General features: G+C 37.6%; 1 protein-coding gene across 1 annotated transcript in view; it reads right to left on the reverse strand.

Moving 5' to 3' along the window:
- The window catches only part of DSCAM (DS cell adhesion molecule), a 374,272-nt gene that overhangs the window by 70,043 nt on the left and 281,214 nt on the right, over positions 1 to 23,015 (reverse strand). The window contains exons 16-20 of the mRNA XM_026053029.1: positions 20,635 to 20,705; positions 13,957 to 14,197; positions 12,070 to 12,216; positions 10,202 to 10,357; positions 1,076 to 1,209 (exon numbers count right to left, since the gene is read on the reverse strand). Of these exons, the coding sequence (XP_025908814.1) occupies positions 1,076 to 1,209; positions 10,202 to 10,357; positions 12,070 to 12,216; positions 13,957 to 14,197; positions 20,635 to 20,705 (749 nt within the window). The remainder of the gene's footprint in view (positions 1 to 1,075; positions 1,210 to 10,201; positions 10,358 to 12,069; positions 12,217 to 13,956; positions 14,198 to 20,634; positions 20,706 to 23,015) is intronic.

Genomic DNA, 23,015 nt, shown 5'->3' on the forward strand with positions numbered 1-23,015 from the left:
ATTTAAGGAGTATTATTAAGATATTTTGCTTTGTATAGCTATGATTATTAAATTGAAATAGGAGTACTAGCCACAAAGCATAAAAGAAGCAAAGAGCTCCGACCCCTTATATCAGATGTGATTAATAAATTCTGCTTAGAGCAGGATATATCTGCTTGGGCTTAGGCATCACTGGACACATATTTTTTGTCCTGTCCCGCCTTAAGTATATGCAGAATTAGTTCACTTGCCACAGGAGTGGGTTGAGTTAGTCTCTCTGCTTTTGAAAACAGTCTGAGGCTTGTTTGGAAATATTCCTATCAACCTCCTCCTATTTCTGGAACAATGTTTGCCTTGTATATTAAACTGAGGTTGCATTTTGCAATTTGAGAGCCTATCCTGATGGGAAGCCCTATTTAAAAACTAAATCARTCCTTCAAATAAAAAAATAAATACAATTTCATTGTATATTAGAAAAATATGCATTGGCATTTAAAAAGAACAGCTGGCTCTTGTGTTTATAGAAAGCTTTCTAGAAATAGATTTCTTCACAGCTCAGAGAGAAAGATACCTGATGTTCAATTCAACTTTTCTCTTGTCACATTCTCAGGAAGTAATAGCATGTAGACCTAGACTGAGCCAATGGTTTKGGCACAAATGTACTTAATTGCAAGCAAATACACTCGTTCATATGTTATTTTGCTCCTTCACACATGAATATTTGAGGCAAATGTGTAGGAATTCAGATCAAAACACTAGTTAGATTTAGTAAACAGGTGCATCCAGCTGCAGCAGGGCTGTAGACAGCTTGTGGCTGGTCCTGCAAAAGGCAGTTATGCAAATTCTTAACAGTATGACTTTAAGAATACTCGCTCTGGATTGTTGGTTTTGAAATTATTTGTACTAGTTGGATAGGTAGAAAGAAAAGAAAAGAAACCTCAGTCAAACCCTTAGCCCCTAGATCCCCCTCTACCCTTACTTAGAGAAGAAATGGCAAGGAACACAAGGAAAGCATTAAGTGCCAAGCAGCTGCAAATCCACAGTTTGTGTTTTGAGAACTAATGCTGTCCATCTGCGGTGGCATTGTAGGACTTACTGTGGGGTATGGGTGTGAGCAGAACACGGTGTATTTCCGAATGATGCCATTTAATTTAAGGGGAGGGAGCCAGGACACAAACACAGTGGAGGCTGAAGCCGCAGCTGCTTTAACACCGGCGGGAGGACCTGGAACTGGAAAAGCAACAGGTAATGGTTAGAGTGGACTAAATCATCCTAATGCAATAGAGGAACAAAAAAAAACAAACACAAGTTTGCTGCTTTGGTAACCCAAATCTGTTTGAAACAAGGCACAAAATGTGCATCCTGAAGAAGGAGAGGGTTTGAAGGGTTGTGCTCCCATCTGCAGCAGGGGAAATTCTGCTTCAGGAGGTCTGAACTGGCTGGGAGGAATGGTGCTCCTCGAGTAAACTTTTGTGAAAATTCACCCACAGCGTGCATACATTAAAGTATGTCAGCTGTGGCCAGTGAAAATAGCCAAACAATAAATTATTGTTAGATGAATTTTGAAGACATAACACACACCAAATGATAAKTCTCTGTGCAAATAATATGCATTTGAAGAGTTTAATGGATACACACAGTGCAGCTGTGAGTTTAATGAACTGGAGAGCAAATGAGCTGGAGCCCTATGCAATTAGCACTGCCTGATGTGACCCAGGTATTCCTGGTAGGGTCATGTATGAGCAGGCATATGGCTACACAGTCCCCTTCCCCCCAGCCTTGCCCTCAACAGCTCAGAGCTTTAGCTGGCACTGCAGTATATGAGCACATATTTATTTATCTAATTATAGTAGCTATTTATATAAGATATCAAAAACTGTCATAGAAGAAGAGAAGAAAAGAGAGAAAATATCTTTAAAACCACGTGGAAAAAAAGTTAAGCCAGGACATGTCAAAAACTTGGTACATTATCCTAGCTGTATTTCTTTGTGTACTTACATCTTGAGAAAAAAATTTAATTACATGAGTATATATGTCAAACCCACATTATATTGTATAATATTTTCCATCCTTGGAGGTGTTTTTTCACTAATATGAAAAGAATCCTGCATGTTAAATTACCCATAAAGTATCACAAATACATAAGCTTGTACTTACCAAAAAAAAGCATGGAATATTTTTAGCATTAGACTAAGTTTGTTCAAAGTTTCCTGAAGAACCAAACTTTGGAAACAGGAAAATATCTTCATAGACAGAGTAATCATAAAACACATAAATAAAATAATTTTAAAAATATTTGTAATATTGCATATGAGAATATTTGTTTTCAGTTATTACRGTCTCGACAGGTATGTTGTATTGAAATGACTATATCTGGTGTTAAAGAAAAAATCAATGGATTTTGTTTTCTGAAGAACTTTTGGTTCATGAGGAATTTCATGGAATTTGTCTAATTTCAAGGAAAAATGATTAAAAAAAAAAAAGAAAAATCATTAAATGATCTCCAATCCTTATCCAGCATATTGATCTCCAAGGCGGACCATCAATCTTACTTCTATCTTATTTAAATRGGTAAATATGATGGTGGCACAACAATCTGACTATAGAAAGATGCCAGACAGTCTGGGGCTTAAACTTGCTTAGCTTTCAGTATACAGTTATACTCCAAAATTTAAATTTTGGATCTGTGCAGAGATTTYTGGAAAATGAAAGAAAAGTGATAGATAAGCATCACTAAATGCAGTATTTATGAATACACATTTTCTATTTATAGTGTTTTGAGAAAATTAATAAGGCATCAAGTGAGAATGTCATGATTATAATTGCACACAAACCCAGCCCCTTGCTGCAAAGTGGCTAATTCAGTTAGCAAGTTCTTTCCAGTGCAAAGTAAATATTGATGCTTGACAGCGTTCAACTTGTTATTTATATCCAACTCATTAGAAATACTATTTGCTACTGCTGCTGAACAGTGAAAGCCAGCTCCCAATGGTAATAACTTAACCCAGGAGGATTCCTTTACAGTTAGTAATGTTTTCTGGAAATCATTGCAAATAGATGTATGAGGTTAAAGTAATTTATTGTTAAATTAGGGTGTGATCTATAGGGACAGATTCTGATGGTAATTGGTCACGGCTGTCGACTGTTGAGGGATTAACTCAGAATTCATCTAGCATTTTCCAATCAATGGATGTATGTGGAAAATATTACTTGTCAACTCTCTTCTGTATTTCTGCCCAGTATACAGACCAGCAGAGAGAGTGACTAGAAAGAAAGTCAAGAATCATCTAGTCAAATTTCTGAATTTTTTTTTAATACAAGCACCCCACAATATTTTCAGTGGGGAGAGGCAAAATTAAGCAACATCATTTGCAGTGTTACCAAAATGATTATGAATGTYCATTTATTACTTTTCTTTTGCTACATTGCTTTTGTTTATTTGGTTGAACATATGGAAGTGAATATGTGTRAGGAATCATTTAAATTTTCTTAGCAAGAATTATGCAGACTGTCATCTGATGTCAGACCACCACTGTCCTGTGTCCAGGGGGTAAACGCCTTGGCTCAAATTAATTCCCTGGGCTAAGACAAGATTATTCTAACTTCTCTCAGTATTAACTGGAACATTTACTGCTAAGCATGGGTTCTTTAAATACTCTGAAGAAGCCATGGAGTGGCGGGTAAGGAAGGCAATGTAGTCCCTTATCCCAGGCACCCAGAAAGATCCCAGTCTGAACATGATGGCATAAGATCATTACAAACTACACACATCTTCCACTGTCATCACATTCTATAGTCTGACTTCAGTTATTGGCTTCAATTATTACACTAAAGCATAAGCTTCGGTCATTGCATGACATCAGTAGAACAAGAACAGGATTCTCTTGCTGAATTCTCCAAGCACTTTAGAACTGCTATTCCTAAAAATCTTCATAAAGACAAATAAACATGCACTATGTCATATGGTCCTTTTTCCCATTATTATCAGTGCTATGACAGCAGTAAGAAGCTTGAGGAAAACCAAGCCTGAACACAGAGAAGCTGAGAGCTGCTTCTAGCAGTTTTAGGGACTTTCCAGGGATCTGATCTGGCAAATTTAAGATCAAAGATGGCCTCATTCTCAAGCTAGCAAGGCTTTAAAAGATACAGAAATAGCATTCTGCTTTCATGTGGAGGAGAACACTTTGTATTCTTGACACCGTAAATGAAATGCTATCACGAAGAAGGCGCTGATGTGACTACCCTGGGAAATGGCATTGAGWAGTGCAGGATCATGCAGAAACACTCTACGAATATTCTCATTCTCTTTTTTATAAGTTGCAAGATTATCACCAGGTTTCTTCTCAGCACAATGCATGCAAATGCACTGAGTGTAGTGCATTTAAAATCCTGTTGACAGGTACATCTATGAAAAATTACACAAAATAAGCCCCTGGCCACTGCCAGTGATGCCTTTGTTCATGTAAATATGTCATCCACAATTTGAACTTAAGACTTTGGCCAAAATACAGGTAGGGCCAAAATAYAGGTACTGTCCACCCATAATTCACACCAAGCTGGCTTCCTATTAATTTCTGCCATGTTCATGTGCAGACACTTATTACTCTGTATCTTCTTCACTTATTTGAAAAAGTAAAATTGGAGATCTCTGACAAAAAAAGGTATTTTAAAGATCATCGGGGCAGTTTGCCATCATAGCATCTGGGTTTAAGCCATTTAAGCCTTTCAGGACAGAGATGAACTATAGAGGCATTTGAAACAGCCCTGACAGAGCTCCACTCCAAAGCTTCCTGAATAACTCTGATAATTTGATTTAGAATAAATGTAAAACTTGGTCTGGTATCTATATGGTATCTATAAATCTGTTTCTGTCCAGGAAACTAGGGAGTCCAGGGAGAGTAAAGAAAGGAAGAAAATCTCTCTGGATTTAGTCTTGCAATCAGGCTGGGAAAGGGGGTTAGTGTTTCTCCTTCCTCCCTCCAGACAAGTCCCTCCCATTTCCTTGCTGCAGTTTTTCCCCATTCTCTGAAGGAAACACATATGAAAAATCAACACAGCCTGAAAAACACAGCCTTCTGTGTTTTTCAAACAGCATTTTGTGTGTAAGAGTGGATTTTCTAAGAACATAAAAAAAGAMAGAAATACAATTTCCTGCCTCATCCAAAACCCAGTAGCAATCTTGGCAAGCTGCTAAGTACAAGCCACCACGCCAGGCCAAAATACTGAGGGGTACCAAGCTCTCTGTGGAAGCGGGGCCTGCACAGCTGCATCCTCAGCTGCATGGTTTTGTCCAAGACCAGGGGTGCTGATGCTAGCCAAGGTGCTGGGTATCACATCTAGCTCGTGGGGGGAACAGATTCGTWGCCTTATTTACAGTTTTATAATATTGCATTCCCAGCACAGAAACAGAGGGGGAGGATGCAACTCCCATTGCTAGCTTTGAAATTTTACTTGTAACCCAGTGAGCAGGAGAATTTGAAGAATGATTTTAATTCTTTATGATTTACTAAAATTAGTAAAAAAGAGAATCAACAAAGAGAAAGTTTATGTAAAGTAGGAAGGATAGGGGATAAAAAAAAATGCAATGAATTCTTAAAAAGGCATGTTCTGMTATATTTATCATTTTGCCAAGAGGAGCATTTAGGGGAACGGCTAAGGAGAAAAAAAAAAAAAAAAAAAAAACTAAGCAAAAATCCTAGAGATGATCACTTTGGAAGGAAAGCTCATTTCCTAAAACTTTTCTTTCTCAAGCTGAACAGCAGTGGTGTCTGACCTCTGGTGTCTAAAATCAGTATCAAACATTACAAGAAATTGAAGCGTTTGCTACTTTCTTTTAGACACACCGCTTTACTCCCTAGGGTTCTGTTTTCTTTTGTCACACTGGAAACAAAATTTTGCTTACTTCAGGATGGCTAAAGAAATTCTGGGTTGATGTCTCTGAGCTGAACACCAAGAGGGATGTGACAGGAGGCCACCATCTGCCTTTCAACAGTGATAATGGAACATGCTGCACCATTGATTTTACAAAGAAATGCTTCTGATAATGTAAAAGAAATGAAAAAAAAAGAAAAATAAATCAATGGCATGGTATGGCCCTATAGTAATAATGATGTGGAGGGCTTGGCAGCCATTTAAAAATAATTGTAACTAGCAAAGGTCTGAAAGCAGGATATCAGGTATCCAGATCAAAGCCTTGTTAAGCATTTGTATTCCACATGCTGAGAGAGTATTGAAACTAACTTTATAGCAGGTTCTTTTATCTACACTGAAATTAGGTATACTGAATTATCTTCCGTAGGATCCTCTTTTCCTTATAAAAGAAGAAATGTCTGTTCTTTCTGAGGAATGAGACATCCGTTGGTTRCACATGGTTTGGCAATACGAATACCCTTTTCCAGGCTAACTTCCACAGCCTTCAGGAAGTTTAGACCTGGGACTTTGGGTTTGGACTTATTTTAACTGCAGCTTTTATGTAATCCACTTCAGACCTTTAACATCCTTAAAAAATAGTTGGTTTGAAGCTGGTTTGAAACATTAAATTGTTGTATTTTCTGGAAACAGTTTTCAGCTTYGTTCTCTGGACAAAAGATTTAATCAGTGGCACCACTGCAAGACATCACAAAATGTCTGAAAAGGTTAGTTGCAGAGTCTCAGGGTGAGTTATTGCTGAACTGTTCCTGTGGCTTCATTGCTAGGAGGATTAAAGATGATAGATGAGCCTTTGCACAGCAGCAAAACACAGAGCATATGTGTTTTCTAGATGTCAGGGCCTGTCTGGTTTCAGAAACAGMGGGAGCAAAAGAGCCACCAAAAATTAGGCAGAAGCAAATGATACAGAAGTAGTTTAGGAAAAAAGAAAAATATTGGGGGGTTCTAGTATTTCAGGACCAGTGCAGATTGGAGGAAGGACAGAAAAGATGTGCACATGTGATAGGGGTAGGTAGCAATGAACAGAGCAATCCCTGAAATATTGTTATAAAACAGGAAGTGATCCACTGATATTCGTGTTCAGTGGCAGCAGGACACATGGAAACATGGAAATAGCCCACTTTATAGCATTACAGTGGATCCTTTAACACTGGAACAGCTTACCAAGGGAGGCTACAGAGCCCCTATCCCTCAAAGTTTTGGAGAAAAAGTTACCAAATATCAGCCAACAGCATGGCCTAGAGACACCTGATCCCTTTTACAGCAGGAAGATGGGTTTGGTTATGTATCAGAAACCTTTCAGGAGCATTACATGGTTATTTTGCCGTCCTCAGTGACAGACTACCAGCATGCCTTCCACCATCTGATGAATCCCCAAAATGAAGGAAGCTCACACAGAGACAAGACACTACAGCCAGGCCAGTTTCATTAGCTTATGGCTCCATTGAAGTTTTTGACTCAGGAGGAACCCATACATGATGTTCCCAATGAGCCCTCATAATGCTTTTGTTCTGTGGCCAGGACTCCATTTAGCACTTACCTTGGCTTGGGGGTAGACTCTGTAGGTCATCTTTTGGAGCAATGCTTATTGTCCATGATGATCTGGCACTGGCTGCATATTGTGCAAAGGCTTAGACCAGAAAACACATCCTTGCCACCCCTAGGGGTGCTCTACCCTGATTTCTGCCTTTCTGAGATGGGACTGAGCAGCTGGAGCAGTGAGGGACAATCCTGTTGCTTGCCTGTGGTTTAAGTCCCAAGTGTAAAGGCATGAGACCGGAGAATACATACGGGGATAAGACCAGAGAGTACATATTAGGATCTGCAAGCAAAATGTAACKTGAAAGTGCAGCAGCTGATCCTACAATTTGCCATGATTATTTTTTAGATTTTTTTTTGAGACAAAACCTCCAGGTATCGGGTATTTCAGAAGTGTCTGACTCAAGCCACTGGTAGTCCAAAGTAATTAAAAGACATGAGGGTAGATCCAAAACACCAGTGAATGATTCAGCATTTAAGGTACACATGTCTGTGTCTGAGCTTGTTGTCTTTGGCAGCTTCAAAATGGATGCAAGATCTTGAGACAGAYTGAGATAAAGTAATTATTGCAGGTTGATTCTGGATCTTCGTGATTAATACCAAGCTCTGAAAGCTGCCCTACTGCTCTTTTCTTCGCTCTAAATACTACATGGATCAAAGTAATGGAAAATACTAAGAACATTCTGAAAACAAAAAAAGAACAAATAGGACAATGGATCATAGAATCATAGATTCATAGAATGCCTAAGGTTGGAAGGGATCTCAGAGGTCATGTAGTCCAACCCCCATGCTCAACGCAGGGTCACCTAGAGCACGGGGCACAGGGCTGCATCCAAGCAGGTTTTAAAGATCTCCAAAGAAGGAGACTCCACAACCTCTCTGGGCAGCCTGTTCCAGGGCTCTGTCACCCTCACTGTCAAAAAGTGTTTCCTTAAGTTCCTGTGGAACTTTTGGTGCCTCAGCTTGTGGCCGTTTCCTCTGGTCCTATCGCTGGCCACCACTGAAAAGAGGCCATCCCCTCCTCCTCACTGCCTCCCTTGAGGTATTTATAGACACTGATCAGGTGCCCCCTCAGCCTTCTCTTCTCCAGACTGAACAGGCCCAGCTCCCTCAGCCTTTAGGGATAGGGCAGATGTTCCAGGCCCCTGATCATCCTCGTAGCCCTGCGCTGGACTCTCTCCAGCAGCTCCACATCCCTCTTGTCCTGGGGAGCCCAGAACTGGACRCAGTACTCCAGATGTGGCCTCACCAGGGCTGWGTAGAGGGGGATGATCACYTCCCTCGACCTGCTGGAGACGCTYTTCTTAATGTACCCCAGGATCCCGTTGGCCTTCTTGGCCACCAGGGCACACTGCTGCCTCATGGTCATCTTGTCRTCCACCATGACGCCCAGGTCCCTCTCTGCGGGGCTGCTCTCCAGTAGGTCCACCCCTAATCTGTACTGGTGTCTGGGGTTATTCCTCCCCAAGTACAGGACCCTGCACTTGCCTTTGTTGAACTTCATGAGGTTTCTAACCGCCCAGTTGTCCAGTCTGTCCAGATCCCTCTGGATGGCAGCACAACCCTCGGGGCTATCAGCTACTCCACCCAGTTTGGTATCATCAGCAAACTTGCTGAGGGAGCACTCCAGCCCTTCATCCAGGTCGTTAATGAATAAATTGAACAGGACCAGACCGAGGACCAACCCCTGGGGGACACCGCTAACTACAGTTCTCCAACTGGACTCCGCACCACTGACTACCACTCTCTGCACCCTGCCACCGAGCCAATTCCTAATCCACCTCCCCGTCCACTCATCTATCCCACACCTTCGGAGCTTGCCCAGGAGGATGCTGTGAGGGACAGTGTCAAAAGCCTTGCTCAAGTGATGACAACCACCGCTCTGCCCTCATCTATCCAGCTAGTCACTCCTTCATAGAAAGATAAGGTAAGGAAAAATGTTTGAAGTCCTATTCTCATTTTCACTGAATTCCCTGAGTACAGCTACAGCTGTGACCAGGTGGCCTTGCAATGGATGTAAATTTTAGAATGAGTCCCTTAATATTTTATTGCAAAAAAATCATAAGATTCATCAAACCAGTATCTACTGAACCAACTCCTTTAGGCAGTTTTGCAAACTTCATTACAAAGGAAAAAAAAAGACAAATTTATGTATATATTCATGACCTGTAATCTAGATGAGTAACAAAGARAAATCCATCGATTAATTTCCTTGAATGCATAGAGTATACTAATCAAGCACTATTCACGTTAACTCCATTGGTAAGAATATGGGATTTTTTATTTCTGACAAGAAACTTAACTACCTAACTACTTAGCCACCGGCATCCATTTAGGGATCCATTTAGGGATTTAAAGATGTCATTGGACATCTTGTGAGACTTTCAAAGGTTTCTCATGAGTTTTTCAAGGGCATCTAAACAGGCTAGAGATAGAATTCCCAGTGAATTTGATTTTATGATGCTTAAATTTTCCATGTTTGGTCTGTGASGAAAAGCAAAGAGATTTCGGTTGTCATTTTCTTTTTGAAGGGAAAGCTTTTTGGAGAATTCTGTTTTCTTCACACTGAATATCTTCCTAGAAACATACAGGTTATAAAAGAGCATCCCAAAGTACTCCATCCTCTTTTCCCCATTTTTAACCACTTTGAAAGATAACTCAAAAATTCTCAAAAACTTCCATTTCAACTATTTTGAAAATCTGAGATAAACAAAGGTCTTGTGGAAGTGGGAAAGGAAAATGTTTTAATCCTTACCATCTTCTTTAGTGCGGGTAAAAATTTGTTCACTTCTCACTCCATCCCCAGCTCGAGTAAAAGCCAGCACCTGAATGCTGTAGTTGGTATATTTTTCCAGGCCATCAAGTTCTAGTGATGGCTGTGTAGTAGTAACATTTTTTATCTCTCCCAGCTCTATGACATAAAAACAAGATTAAGTTATTTGCAAGGTCAGGTTTTTTTGCAGCTGTCAATGCTTACTGCAGAAATTGTAGGGATTAAAGAGTGTATCACATAAATAATGCTTCATTATTATAAAATAACAATCCATGTACTAATAGAATCATAGAATCATAGAATCACAGAGTCATGGACTCCAACTGTAAGCCCTTCAACACCATGCCTGCTAAACCATAGCCCTAATGCTTACATATAGAGTCAAAATAAAATTAAATTTCTTCGTGTTCCAATTTTTTTCAGGTCAAAATGTACCTAGTTTTCAATTCCCCACATTTTTTTTCAAATTTAAATTTCTGTAAGTTTTAAGATAGTTGTTAAAGAACAGAGAACAAGAAGAGATCATTATAAAACACTCCCTAAAACAAAAAAAGAGAGAAAGTCAGTTAGCTATTTTCATGAGCATTTTTGTTTTTTGAGAAGGATCATTTCTTATATGGAAAAACAAACTTCTTTGTTTTCAGAAGTGCAGCAAGTACTGCTGCAAAGCATTTGACRGCAGTAATGCCAGCTAACAACAGATTTAAAAATAGTAAAAAGAGATTTATTTGCAGAATTATGTACATCATATGAATTCTATTGCAACAAGCTAGGAAGCACAATCCATAGAAAAAAAAAAAGAGTGCTTAAAAGAGATTTAGGGCAGAAAATAAAGCCAAGCAAATGAGGAAAAAATCTTATTTAAAAGCCCTTCATATCTATGCACATCATCCCACATGGTAGGACATCACATAGGAGCTTAGAAGTGTAATATTCACATACAATCTCATCCAAAGACTAAAGGCCCATGAAAGCATTTAATTTTATGTTAGTCAGGCCTACATTTTTAAACTTGTTTCTCATATACTTTCTGCCTTTTTTTTTTTTTTTTTAAATTACAAGGGAATTGAAGTTTTTCCCTTTTTTTGACTCAAGCACCACCAGCAGTAGCAGTGTGTCTCAGGGTTATATATCTGTACTCAGACAACCTGGCCATACTTGCAGAGGCCAGGATCTCCATTAGAAAGGACTATCATGCCCTTGGATAAGTGAACAAGAAGAGAAAGAACTCATTGTCTTAGAGCTGTGAAAGCTCAACTGGACTAGTGGCAATGAGGGTATGTGCATATCAAATTTACTAGCATTTAATTTTACAAGGAAGGATTATCATCATATAAATTGCAGATTAGTAAATTATATCAGTTCTCCTTCARTTATTTCACTCATTTACTGCTCAGGAGTCTACTTTCCAACCAAGAACTAAGCTAATGGTTCAAAATATAAGCACAACAGAAAGGGGTTAGCATCAGTGTAAAAGATCTGTTCCAAAAGTTTCCTTATTTTGCCATCCACTGTGGAGACAAAATTTATGCTATCAAAAAAAAAAAAAAATAAAAATTAAGTACCTTATAACCAGCCAACTAACTAACCAAATAGATAATTAACCAAACTAAAATAAGACATAGGAACCCAAATTAATGGGCAGGTAAGCCCCTTCACTGCTTTAACAGGAGCCCATAATCAGTTTTGTAACATCTGATACTATGATAAACCTCTAAGTAAAATACTTCCCTGACAGGCAGGTGAAATATTCTCTAAACCAATGTGGAAAGGAAGTATAATGAGGAGTAAATGATACACATGCCACAAATTACTTGTTATTTGGTGACRGCTTGAAAAAATTCTCTTACCTCCATCCAAGAGATTAGCCCAGTAGATAACCCTGAATCCCTGCAGAATCCCGTTCAGGGTTTCTTTTGCCAATGTTGACCAGGAAATAGAGATAGTTTCTGGTGATGTGGCAGTGGCTTGCACATTCCCTGGAGGGCAACTGGGCACTGAAACAAGATATTCACCAGTCTTAAACTTGATGAATAAAACCAAATGCTTATCATGTGCAGCTATGCCATTTAATAGGAATACACACAAAAGAACACTCCACACTTTATAGAAGACTCCCCTTTGGCTACACTTTCAACTTTCAGTGCTATTCCAACATCCTTTATTTGTGGTAGCATTTACACAGTTAGCAATRGAAAGACTTTTTTCTTGCTACACTTTTACTGTAGCTGACTTTCCCAGAGTGACTTCTGACATACTCTTTTGCCCCTTGCTGACTAGTCTTTTTAATAGGCTTTGCTCCCTTCTCTTGATAAAGAAATGCATACTAGGTCTAAAAAATGCAGAACATGTTCTGTAAGCATTTTAAAAGTATTTTTGTATATTTGCACCAAATAGCCATCTTTTTGAACAATTTGAATCTCCCTCTAAAATGGAAAGGAGGAAAAAGAGGCTTTTCTTGAAAAAAATATGGAAAAAACATTCACAAAATCTTTGCACAGGCAATTAGAAAAAATGGAAAAAAAAAAAAAGTTTGTCAAATATAAGGTATTTTCTCTAGGCCATTTAGTGCCAAAGGCAATAACTGCAGTACACATTTTTGGAGTTGCTTTTAAATTCATGACATCTTTCATTCATTCATTTGGTAATGACCCAAAACTTGAAAAAATGTTGCCAAAAAACATTTATCATGCCAGATTCTGGAGAAAAAAACATTATGCTTGTTACAATACAAAACGTTTCATGTTTCAATGTACTGTCTTCTGACATCTTGCAATGATCTGTCTAGGCTGAGAAAGATTTAGAATGAATGGAAAACACCAGTTTCATAAAGCATATGCCTCAAAATCTGTAGCTCTCAAGAGTTTTAGATGTGTGCTACTCCATTTCCCACGCACAAAAAGTCAGAATCTTAGCTGGCATGGGTTTCAGCACTTGATGCCAATTTACAATAGCTGAAAATCTGACCTACACTGTCTTTTGCCATGATGTTAGAATTTGCTTTTATACTTCTCTAAAATACAGGGCTGCTTTTTGGCTATGGAATCATTCTTTCGCCCACTAGAGGACTCCCTCTCCTTGTCTGAGAGTGATTTTTATGCAGCTTAGGAAAAAATCCTGCTTATTCATATGATTAGATAGGTTGAGTTTGGTGTGAAATAACAATAATTCTTCTCTCATTAGCTTGAATATCCTTGGAGAAACACACATCTCATTTTAGGCTGACAGGATAAAGGGCTGTGTAATCCAAGAGCTTGAGATTTCACAGCACATTCTGTTAAAAACAAAACAAAGGCAACAAAACTAACAGTATGATTTCAGCTTTCAGAGTTTTTTCTTCTTAACTTCTCAAAGTGTGCTGCTAAATTATAATGAGATCATAAAATCTGAAAAGTGCTGCTAAATTATAATGAGACCATAAAATCTGAAAATATATAAATGTCACAGAAATAGGCTTCTTCATGAAAACTGGTTTCAGTCAATATCATTCATACCAGGATATATTATATGGTACAGTTATATTTATTTACTTGCATAATACTGTCTTGCAATTAAAATTGTACATGTCCCCGCTCAACCTCTTCCCATCCGGCTATCTACTATATCTAACATCTGTAAAATCTGGTCTTCAGTTATTCCCCTCTACAATAATCAGTAATCAAGCAGTAAACGTAACAAGGTAAAAAGAAATAAAAAATAATCATGTGTCTCATGATAGCTGTTTGCCAAGGACCTACCATCCTCTAGGGTAGTGGTGATGATTTCCTGAGAAGAAGGTCCTATTCCAGCCCGGTTACAAGCCTGGACTACCATGCCATACTGGGTGAATTTTTTCAGGTTATTCAGGGTATAAACTTCACTGTCCCCAGTGGTATCAATACTGATGATGTTGAACTGGAAATTGCCCCCTGCACTGTACTCCCGATAACCTATCTGGTATCCACGAATAATTCCATTTTGCAAGTGCTTCTTTGGAGCCTAAACAGGATATGAAAGATTACACATTAAGCACATATCTCCAGAGTCAAGTACTTCCCCTTAAAATTTTTGAAATATACAAAAATTCCAACACTTTTTTTCTTACTGAATGCGATTCTACTTTTAGATAACAATTCAGAGATACTCCCTGCACATGATGTGTTAACCTTGTACCATGAGACATAAATTTAAGGGCAGGCTGCTTTAACAGTACATTCGTGTGCTAAAAGAAAAACCTTAAATAGTTCTTACACAGAAAAATCTAATAGGAAATATTTTTGGGATGCAATCTAGATTTGTAATGTTTTTTTCTTCTTTCAGATGAATTAAATAAAGTTGAGCTGATAAGAGTGTGTCTGCATTATAGGCCTAGCATATACTGCTAATAGCATTCTTGACAGAAGTCCCTACTSTTCACTCCTTAAATCTTTAGCAAGGCATTTATTGATCTATTGAAAACAGTTGCAGAAGTTTATTCAGCTAGATGAATTAGTAAAATTTTACACTGTGCTGTGGTTCTAAAGTGGTTCTACTCAGTGTCTGCTGTGGCAAGATGATTAGATGAGTGCTAAAGGCACTRATGAATTGGAAAGCGGAGATATGCATACTGAATAGCTACTAAAATAACGTGTACAATAGCTAGCATTCAAAAATATGGACAGTACAAAATTAACGGCCATAATTATGTACCATAATTCTCAGTCTCAGTACAAGATTCCCTGAGCTCTGAMTTGTGGAAATCATTCAATTCTTTGTACTCTGCAATATAAAATATAGTTTAAATTAAAACAAAGATTAGTAACTCAAGGAGAGAGTCCATTATTGACAGAAATACTTGTTATGATTTCATTTAAATTGTACTTGACTAATTTAACTACAGGAGCTGTTCTTGTCTGTTCTTCTATGTGCATGAAGTATAGCTAGCATAAAAATTTTAAAACACAATTCATAATCCATGGAGAAAAATCTCTTTCCAGTCATCCAAAACTATTTCAAGTTCCCAACAGATGCCGCCCAGGTCTTCAGTTCCACTCATTCATTAAAAAATCTTTATGATACAGTTTATTGGCCAGAAGTATCAGATACTTTGAACATGCACAGGCAATATATCTGTTTTTAGCATACCTGCCAAAGCTAMTAAAGGACATTTTCTCAGAAACACTTTTCTGTCATGGGAGCTGTCCATTTCAGCAAGAGTTTCCCAAAGCCTTACTCTCTTTATTCGAGGTAATAAAATCAGCTTGGAATTTGCCTGTTATCCACTACCAACAAATTACTGACTTGTGAAAAACAGCACTCTATATTTMAAACATATATTCACTGGATGGACTTGGAATTAATTAATTTTAAGATGATTTCTTTCACCCCATTGCTTTCAGAAAAAGGAGGCAAAACTTGAAGCAGAAATATATCAGGCAGTTCCTCTAGTACATGAAAGTTTGCAGTCTACAGTTTACCACAAGTTTACCACAACAGTAGTGCTTAGTTAGATGTAGATGTGTAGATGTAGATGTAGTTGTCAGTGCATTTTCTATTCTAAACAATCATACAGTTAATTATCTTTGTAGCTTGTACATCTGAGCTGCACTGTTGAACCTGAGCACAGATTTTTCTTGTTTGAGAATCAGATTTGTTCAATAGAATTAAGCCATTTTTTTCATTGTTTCACTGTTTCATTCATTGAAGGATTTCAAATTCTGTTACTAGCCATGGCATTTTGCACAACTCATACATTTTTCTATGTGTCGTCAGTGTTACAGGAAGGAGCAAAAGGACTGAACTAACATCATTTAAACATTTCAAATTGAATAAAAGACAAACACTTTGGACAAGGCAGTGTACAATTCAAAGACCCATTATTAGAGACAGGAGCACTTTCTGACAATACTGCAAGTTGCCATCTCATTTAAATGAGCAGAAGTCTGGAGGCACCAGTTTAATCACTCCAGGATATCACTTATCTCTATCAGTGCTGAATTCCACAGCTCAGCAAATATTTAACAGTCTGTGTGTTATCTCAACTATSAGCACATGCTCTGCTGCTTATCTCAAGATCTAAAGCATTATCCAGGTAACAGCGGGCACTGGAACACTCCAGTTGCCACGAGAGATATTGGAGCAAAACTCATTGTCACAGACACAACTTACACACTGAAATCACAAAAAAACCATGCATAAGATATGGGCTATACAATGAGCTATATTAGTTGTTTTATGAGTGGCTTTCACTGTCTATTAATGCACACATTAAAATATTGTATCTACACACAACATACATTTTAAGGTACCCACTGAATACCAAGAAAAGTGAGCATGCACGTTGAGCATTAATAGTTTACAGAAACATATGGTACATATATTTGAACACATATATCATAGTGTAAAACAGATGGAACATAATTATAAAACTGAATTATACATTTACTACATATTGAAATGTTGTGAGACAACTAATACAAGAATATCGTCTTCACTACGAATTCTGTAATAATATACTTTTTCATTGTGAAATGTAATAAAATGGCAAATTTTGCATCCATAAAATATTTGTATAATTGTTCTAGATCAAGAGAATTTTAAAAATAAATACAAACATTTTACTTCAATTTTAATTTTTTTCACTTTGAAACATATTATAATACTATATATTRGAATATAAAATAAAACAATCTGAAACTCACTTCACAATGAAGCATTGAAATGTTCTGCTCCATAAATGTTTCTGTTTAGTATTACTTAAATATTTCATTTCGGATGGACTTTTTGCACACATAAATCATATCTGATATGTATATCCCTTATTGTATATAGACCACCTTTCTGTAGAAAGTTTAATAAAGCAACATTTGTTCATTAAAAGATGTTCAAGGGAAAAGATATTGTTAACCTTCTCAGAAGTCATAAAACACTAAGAAAAAGTAACTTTTCATCCCTTATCTTAGCTATATCATAAAATCCATTTTTTGTAGAATAAGGTTCCAGTAAGTCTTTTGAAGTTTTCRACATTTCGTAAGAGCATGCGTGTGTGTGTGCATAAAGAAAATAAGCAATATTTCTCATATCTAAATTTAATGGATTCATTTGCCTTCTAAAGTACTCCAAGAAAAAAAAAATTATCACAATTCTTTTTCTCTCTTCACCACTTTAAAGCATCGAAATGTTCTGTATGTCATTTAAAAATTGAATCTGATATCCAGTGTTCTAGATGGACACATAGAAATAGGATTAAATTGATCATAGACCTATAAATCTTCATTTAACTAGGATTCTCAACAAGTGGAATAAAAATAAACTCTTCTGGAAGATTAACGATTGCAGAAAGCTGCAGAAATAGAACTTAATACAAGAKAAAAGATGATTGATCTGTTATCCTCGGCTCCTTTTCCTGTTAATGACAATATTTATATTTAAATAAGATTTGTCAACTTTAACATATCTGTGACTCTAGAAACAATCATTTTTATATGATATCAACTAGCCTATTTTTTGCAAAAATCTCCCATGYCTCCAAAACAAAAACAATCAAATTTTTACTGGGCTGATTTTCCACCTTTTAGCCTTTGTGACAATGTATGATGTAGCACACAGGAATATTTTTTATTCTCACATAAGGCGTTAAGGTAAGCCTCCTGCACAGCTCTGCTACTTGTCACTGTACTGTCTCATAAGAAACTACTGTAAACCCAGGATTCATGGATATCCATATCTATGGATATTCATGGATAGGACCATCCTGCAGTATCCCAGTGGAACCCACTTAAAGTAYCTTGCTGAGTAATGGACTAAAACTGCTTTTACCTGGGAGGTTCCAAACAAGTACAGAGAAGTGAATGGCTCACTCCTAGTCTTGGACTTCTCAGTTAGGCAACAGCTATTACAAATTGTCATTCAGAAAATAATTTTTCCAGTAAATGTAGGGGCACATGAGTGTTAAACTGTCAGGAAGATAGCTCAATGACTTCACTTCTGGCTACAGAGGGGATTTCAAATCAAGGAAAGTATTTTTGTTTGAGTTACATCCATCACCTCAGGGAAATTTAGCACCTGTCAGATGAGCTACTCTACCAGCAACGGTAGAGCAATGATGGCAAATCAAGGCAAACTGCTTTTGGGCTGAGCATCTAGGGCTTGAGAGAAGAAAGATCACAGTGAGTAGAATTTCAGTGGGGTGCAAACTCTGTCTTTTACAGTCTATCTTTTCATTCRTGGACCTTCTGAGCTTCTTCTGCTTGTGAAACAACACTTCATGGGGTCTTGCAGCATAAAGGCCATAGCCTATTGCTGGCTAGATCACATGTCTTCTTAGTCCTTTGCTGGAGGACACACTACTGAGAGCAGCTYACTGCCAAAGCTCTTCTCATGCTACTTGACCACAGTTCAGACATGGCCGGTCAAACAACTACATTAAGATCTTCTACGTTCCTCCAGCAGAGGAAGAGACACTGTGGCATTGCACCATGTACATGTGCCCCAAGTTGTGAAAGAGCAAGAGCACAAGGCAATTAGGTGTAAGGTCAGATTTAAACAAAAACAGGTCTATGGGAAGCAGATGTTGAAGGTTCCCAGGACACTGGGTCTTCATAGAAAACTTGGTGCACAGGTTGGCCTGTTTTCCACAGCAAACATCAAATGTCTGGACAGCATCTGCACAGTACTTGGCACAAGACTGGCTTGGGACTGCTCAGTTCTTGGAGCCTGAACTCATCTTTTCTGGCCTAGACAGGATCATACATGGGCACAAGTAGGGATTTCCAAGGCAGCTCGCACTTTAAGGTGACTCCAACTTTCTGGTTCCACCAGAGCAAATGAGCAAATGAGACTTGCCAGGGCAACAGAGAATATATTTAATATATAGCTCCTTTCTGTGATTATTTTGTTATACAAGGCACTGGCTACTACTTGGCCTGTGTTCATAAATCAAGTAAATTCCAAAACATGATCCTGAGAACTGTTTACACAAAAATACAACTCCAGTTGCTCTTTTGACACACTTTTATTTCCCAGACAATACCTAGAAACTAGGTATGGACTTTATGGTATGGGAAACTAGGCTGGACTTTAATGGCCTGGAAGTATGAATCTGCACCAGTTATATTTTAGGCAACCTTTCTGAAATGTAGATATGGAAATTTTATTTTTCTGGTAGCTATTCACACGTATTTTCATTTATTAAATTTAATAGCTAATTTTCAGAATTAAAAATGGCACTACAAACCCCAACAGTAAAACAATGATCTTTTCTTGTTTGCCTTTTAAGATCTTCCCCAAAGTGAAGTTTAAAAAGAACAAACAAATCATTTAAAACATGCACAAAGGAGAATGTAAATACTGTAGGATAAACTAACATTAACAACTTGGAGGTTGTTGCTGGCTAGATTTGATGGTAATGACAACTTCTGAATCCTTTAAAAGTAACAACCAATTAAGAATCTCTTTTGCTTGTTGAGAATCACTCTACACTGGCCACTTTACATGGTCTAATGTCTATGTGTTGCCTTTTAATCAATGTTTCATGTATCTTGTTTATAAGGACCTTTTTGTGTTTCACCTTATCTACCAGGTACGCTTGCAGCTAGTAAAAAAAAAAAAAGTTATTTTTTATTTTTTTTGGAAATTGGTTAATGGAAACCAATGTTGATATAAGCTTAAGATGTAAAAGAGGTAGCACTGTGTTATGACCTTTGCAACATCTGATGGAGATGATTACTTCTGGAGCTTAATACTTGACTATTTCATGAAGACAAGTTTTATAATACAGTGTTTTCAAAACACCATGAAACTCCTCAAGGACTGAGTAGTTCGTTGAGGTCCCTCGACAAACTAGTTGGGCATCTCAGTTGTTGTATGTCGCACTGCATTGTACAGAGATTATGCTCTGTAGAAACTTGTTCTTTCCAGACCTACCTCAAGACTGCCACAAGCTTCTAATGCTGTCGTAAATATTCAGCAGCCCACAGTTACTAACCTTACTTTCCAGAGGGTCCATACTATGGGACACAATACATATCAGCAGCATTTGCTGAAGGTAAGTAGTACCTTTACAGAAATTAATGACTATAACGCCACCATCCTGCTCCAGCACATAATACTACATATTTCAGAGTTTAGAGTATATGAAAACATAAGTATGATTTGGAAAGTGACTTTCATACTGAGATTACACTACTGTAATTAGAAAGCTTTATTCTGTCCACTATGATGTACAAGCAGTATATAACACAAAATTGTTTAAAACAAAGTTTAGTTAGCCTCTGATATCATACTAAAACTATTTAAAACATTCTCTGGTTATCAGAACACTGAGAAAAATCTAGATAAAATGAACCACATAATAAGACTTCCCAGTTTTTTTAATAATATGACTTGCAAATATTTATAAATCTCTGAATGCACAAAAAATACTGTCAAGGTCCACATCCTTGGCTATATGTATTTACCTTCCAGGTGACCCTAATGCTTTGTGAAGATATAGGCTCAAGCTGAACATCTTGAGGTGGGCCATCAGGAGCTAGAAAAACAGAAGAGATGGGCTTAAAAACAGGTCATCACAGAACACACAATTCAGCACTTCGTATATTTTTTCAACATCTTAACATACCCTCTAATATAAAAATTTGTGTTGATTTAATGTCATAGGAAAAAATGAAGATATCACTTTGATCAAAAACAAAACAAAACAAACAAACWAACAAAAAAACAGATTCTATAATCTTCCTTACTCCATCATCATCTTTGGCCAAGAGATCAATATTCAGCAACCTAGTAAATAAAATAAGTGATCTATTGTAACTTTTCTCAATATGCTCTGATACTCTAACAGTAATGTTTCTCTTTTGTAAATAAAAAAGATGTATTTAAGCTATCAGAAACCAGCAGGTAGCAGCAATAAAGGCAGAAGAACCCTTTCAAAAGTAGGTAACACAGGAGCTCTTCAGCCAGCCTTCAGCATGGGGCTCACAGTTTTCTGGGGGTTCCACTTTGTTCATTGAAGACTAAGCAGATTCAGTCAAATATTAGTCATCATTTATGTGAAAAGCTCTCACACTTTAGAGTCATGCTCCCTTGCCATCATGTATGTATATACAGCTCTCTGGAAAATAGAGATCTCTCTATTTCCCAACCTGGAAATAGAGAGAAAACATATGGAAAGAGCAACTTGGTAAAGCAGGAGCTACAGCAGGAGTTTAATTTACTACTTAGATGCTGCARAGGGTTTGCAGGACACTTGAAAGGGAAATAAAAAAAAAATAGCTCTGAGTCTAGAGGAACTCGCTTGTCAGTTGGACAGCTAACTGCAAAGCAGATTGAGAATAGGTTAGAACTGAATGGAGAGCTATTGTAAAGCAATTATTTTCTAAGTGAGGTAAATCATTATAAAGGAAAGATCTGAACAAAGAAATGGTGTAATCTTCAGCTGTTGTGGGGAGTTCCCTAGATGCAGAATATGCTTTAGTAAAAGCTACTAAATTAAATTTAATAACATGACAAAGGAAGCAAAGCAATAAAAAGGGTGAGATGGGGCTGCTAGAGGTGGAGTGCACTGACAGCTGCAGTGAAAGCAACCAGAACATTTTGCTTGCACTGCTGAAAGTAGTGAGACCCAGAATACAGCCTATAATATGTTTTAAGTTATTAAATATGCCCTCTGCTGTGCCATTTTTGACTGTCATTCATAGAGGAAAATTTTAAAGGTTGAAAGAACTTTGTTTTCAATTACCTTGCAGTAATGTACAGAAAGTAGAAAAGAGTAAGACCAGTAGCAAAAATGGGGTCTCTATATCCTATCCTTGATTATGTCCCCCTATTTACCAACATGAATGCCCTTTCTCCAGGTACATTACTATGAGCAAAGCACTTTATCCTTAAAAAGGGCTTTAAAACCTTGTCTTTTCATTAAAATATCTGAAAATGTTTTATAGACTTGTATGGTTAACCATTCCTAGCTTACTACTGTGAAATGTTAATGCTGTTATTCCTGTTKTACTAGCAAAGAATTTGAGAATAAATGGGATAAAAAAGTCATTTATTTTACATGCKTAATGTCATACAGAGTTTGTGACAAAGACATRAAGAAAACCCAGATAATTCAGATTCCTCTGTTGATTTCAGTAATAAACAACAGCTACAATGCTATTGTTTTCCTGACAAGCATTGATGACTGGCTACTTATAGTCTGCTTTCCAGCACGAGACCTAATTGGGATTGTATGGAAGCAGATGGAATCTGCAAGAGCTCTGAAATCAGTCCCAGCTGTGTGAAAATACAAAACTGTATGCTTGACTATCCTTTTGCCATAGGGACCTTTTACAGTCTCCTTTCCTAGTGCTGACCACAATTGGGTCAAATAACTTGTGATGTGTAATGTGAGTGAAAGAATCACAGAATGGTTAAGATCCTTAACCTTAATGGACCTCTAGAATGAACAGAGATCCTCTAGTCCAACACCACTGCTCAAGCAGAGACACCTAGAACACATGGTACAGGGTCACATCCAGGCAAGTTTTGCAGTTCTCCAAAGAAGGAGACTCTGCAACCTCTCTAGGCAGCCTGTTTTAGTGCTCTGTCACCCGAGGGCCTGTCTAGGTCCTTCCAATGGCATGCATTTGCTTGCTCAGCTTTTGCATTTTCTTTTTCTCTCCTCATTATCTTCTCCCTCATTCTCTGCACCCAACACTGTTTTAYATTTCCTGTTTTAAAAGTAATAAAAAGCAAACAAAAACAAACAAAAGGGAACTCTTGCATGACCACCACCTGAAAGCAGAACCTAGGGAAAAAATGTCATATACTTTGGCTAAACCTGACTTTTCCTCCTCCAATT

This window comes from Nothoprocta perdicaria, unplaced genomic scaffold, assembly GCF_003342845.1.
Source record: "Nothoprocta perdicaria isolate Ctin4 unplaced genomic scaffold, notPer1 scaffold_96, whole genome shotgun sequence".
NCBI lineage: Eukaryota > Metazoa > Chordata > Aves > Tinamiformes > Tinamidae > Nothoprocta > Nothoprocta perdicaria.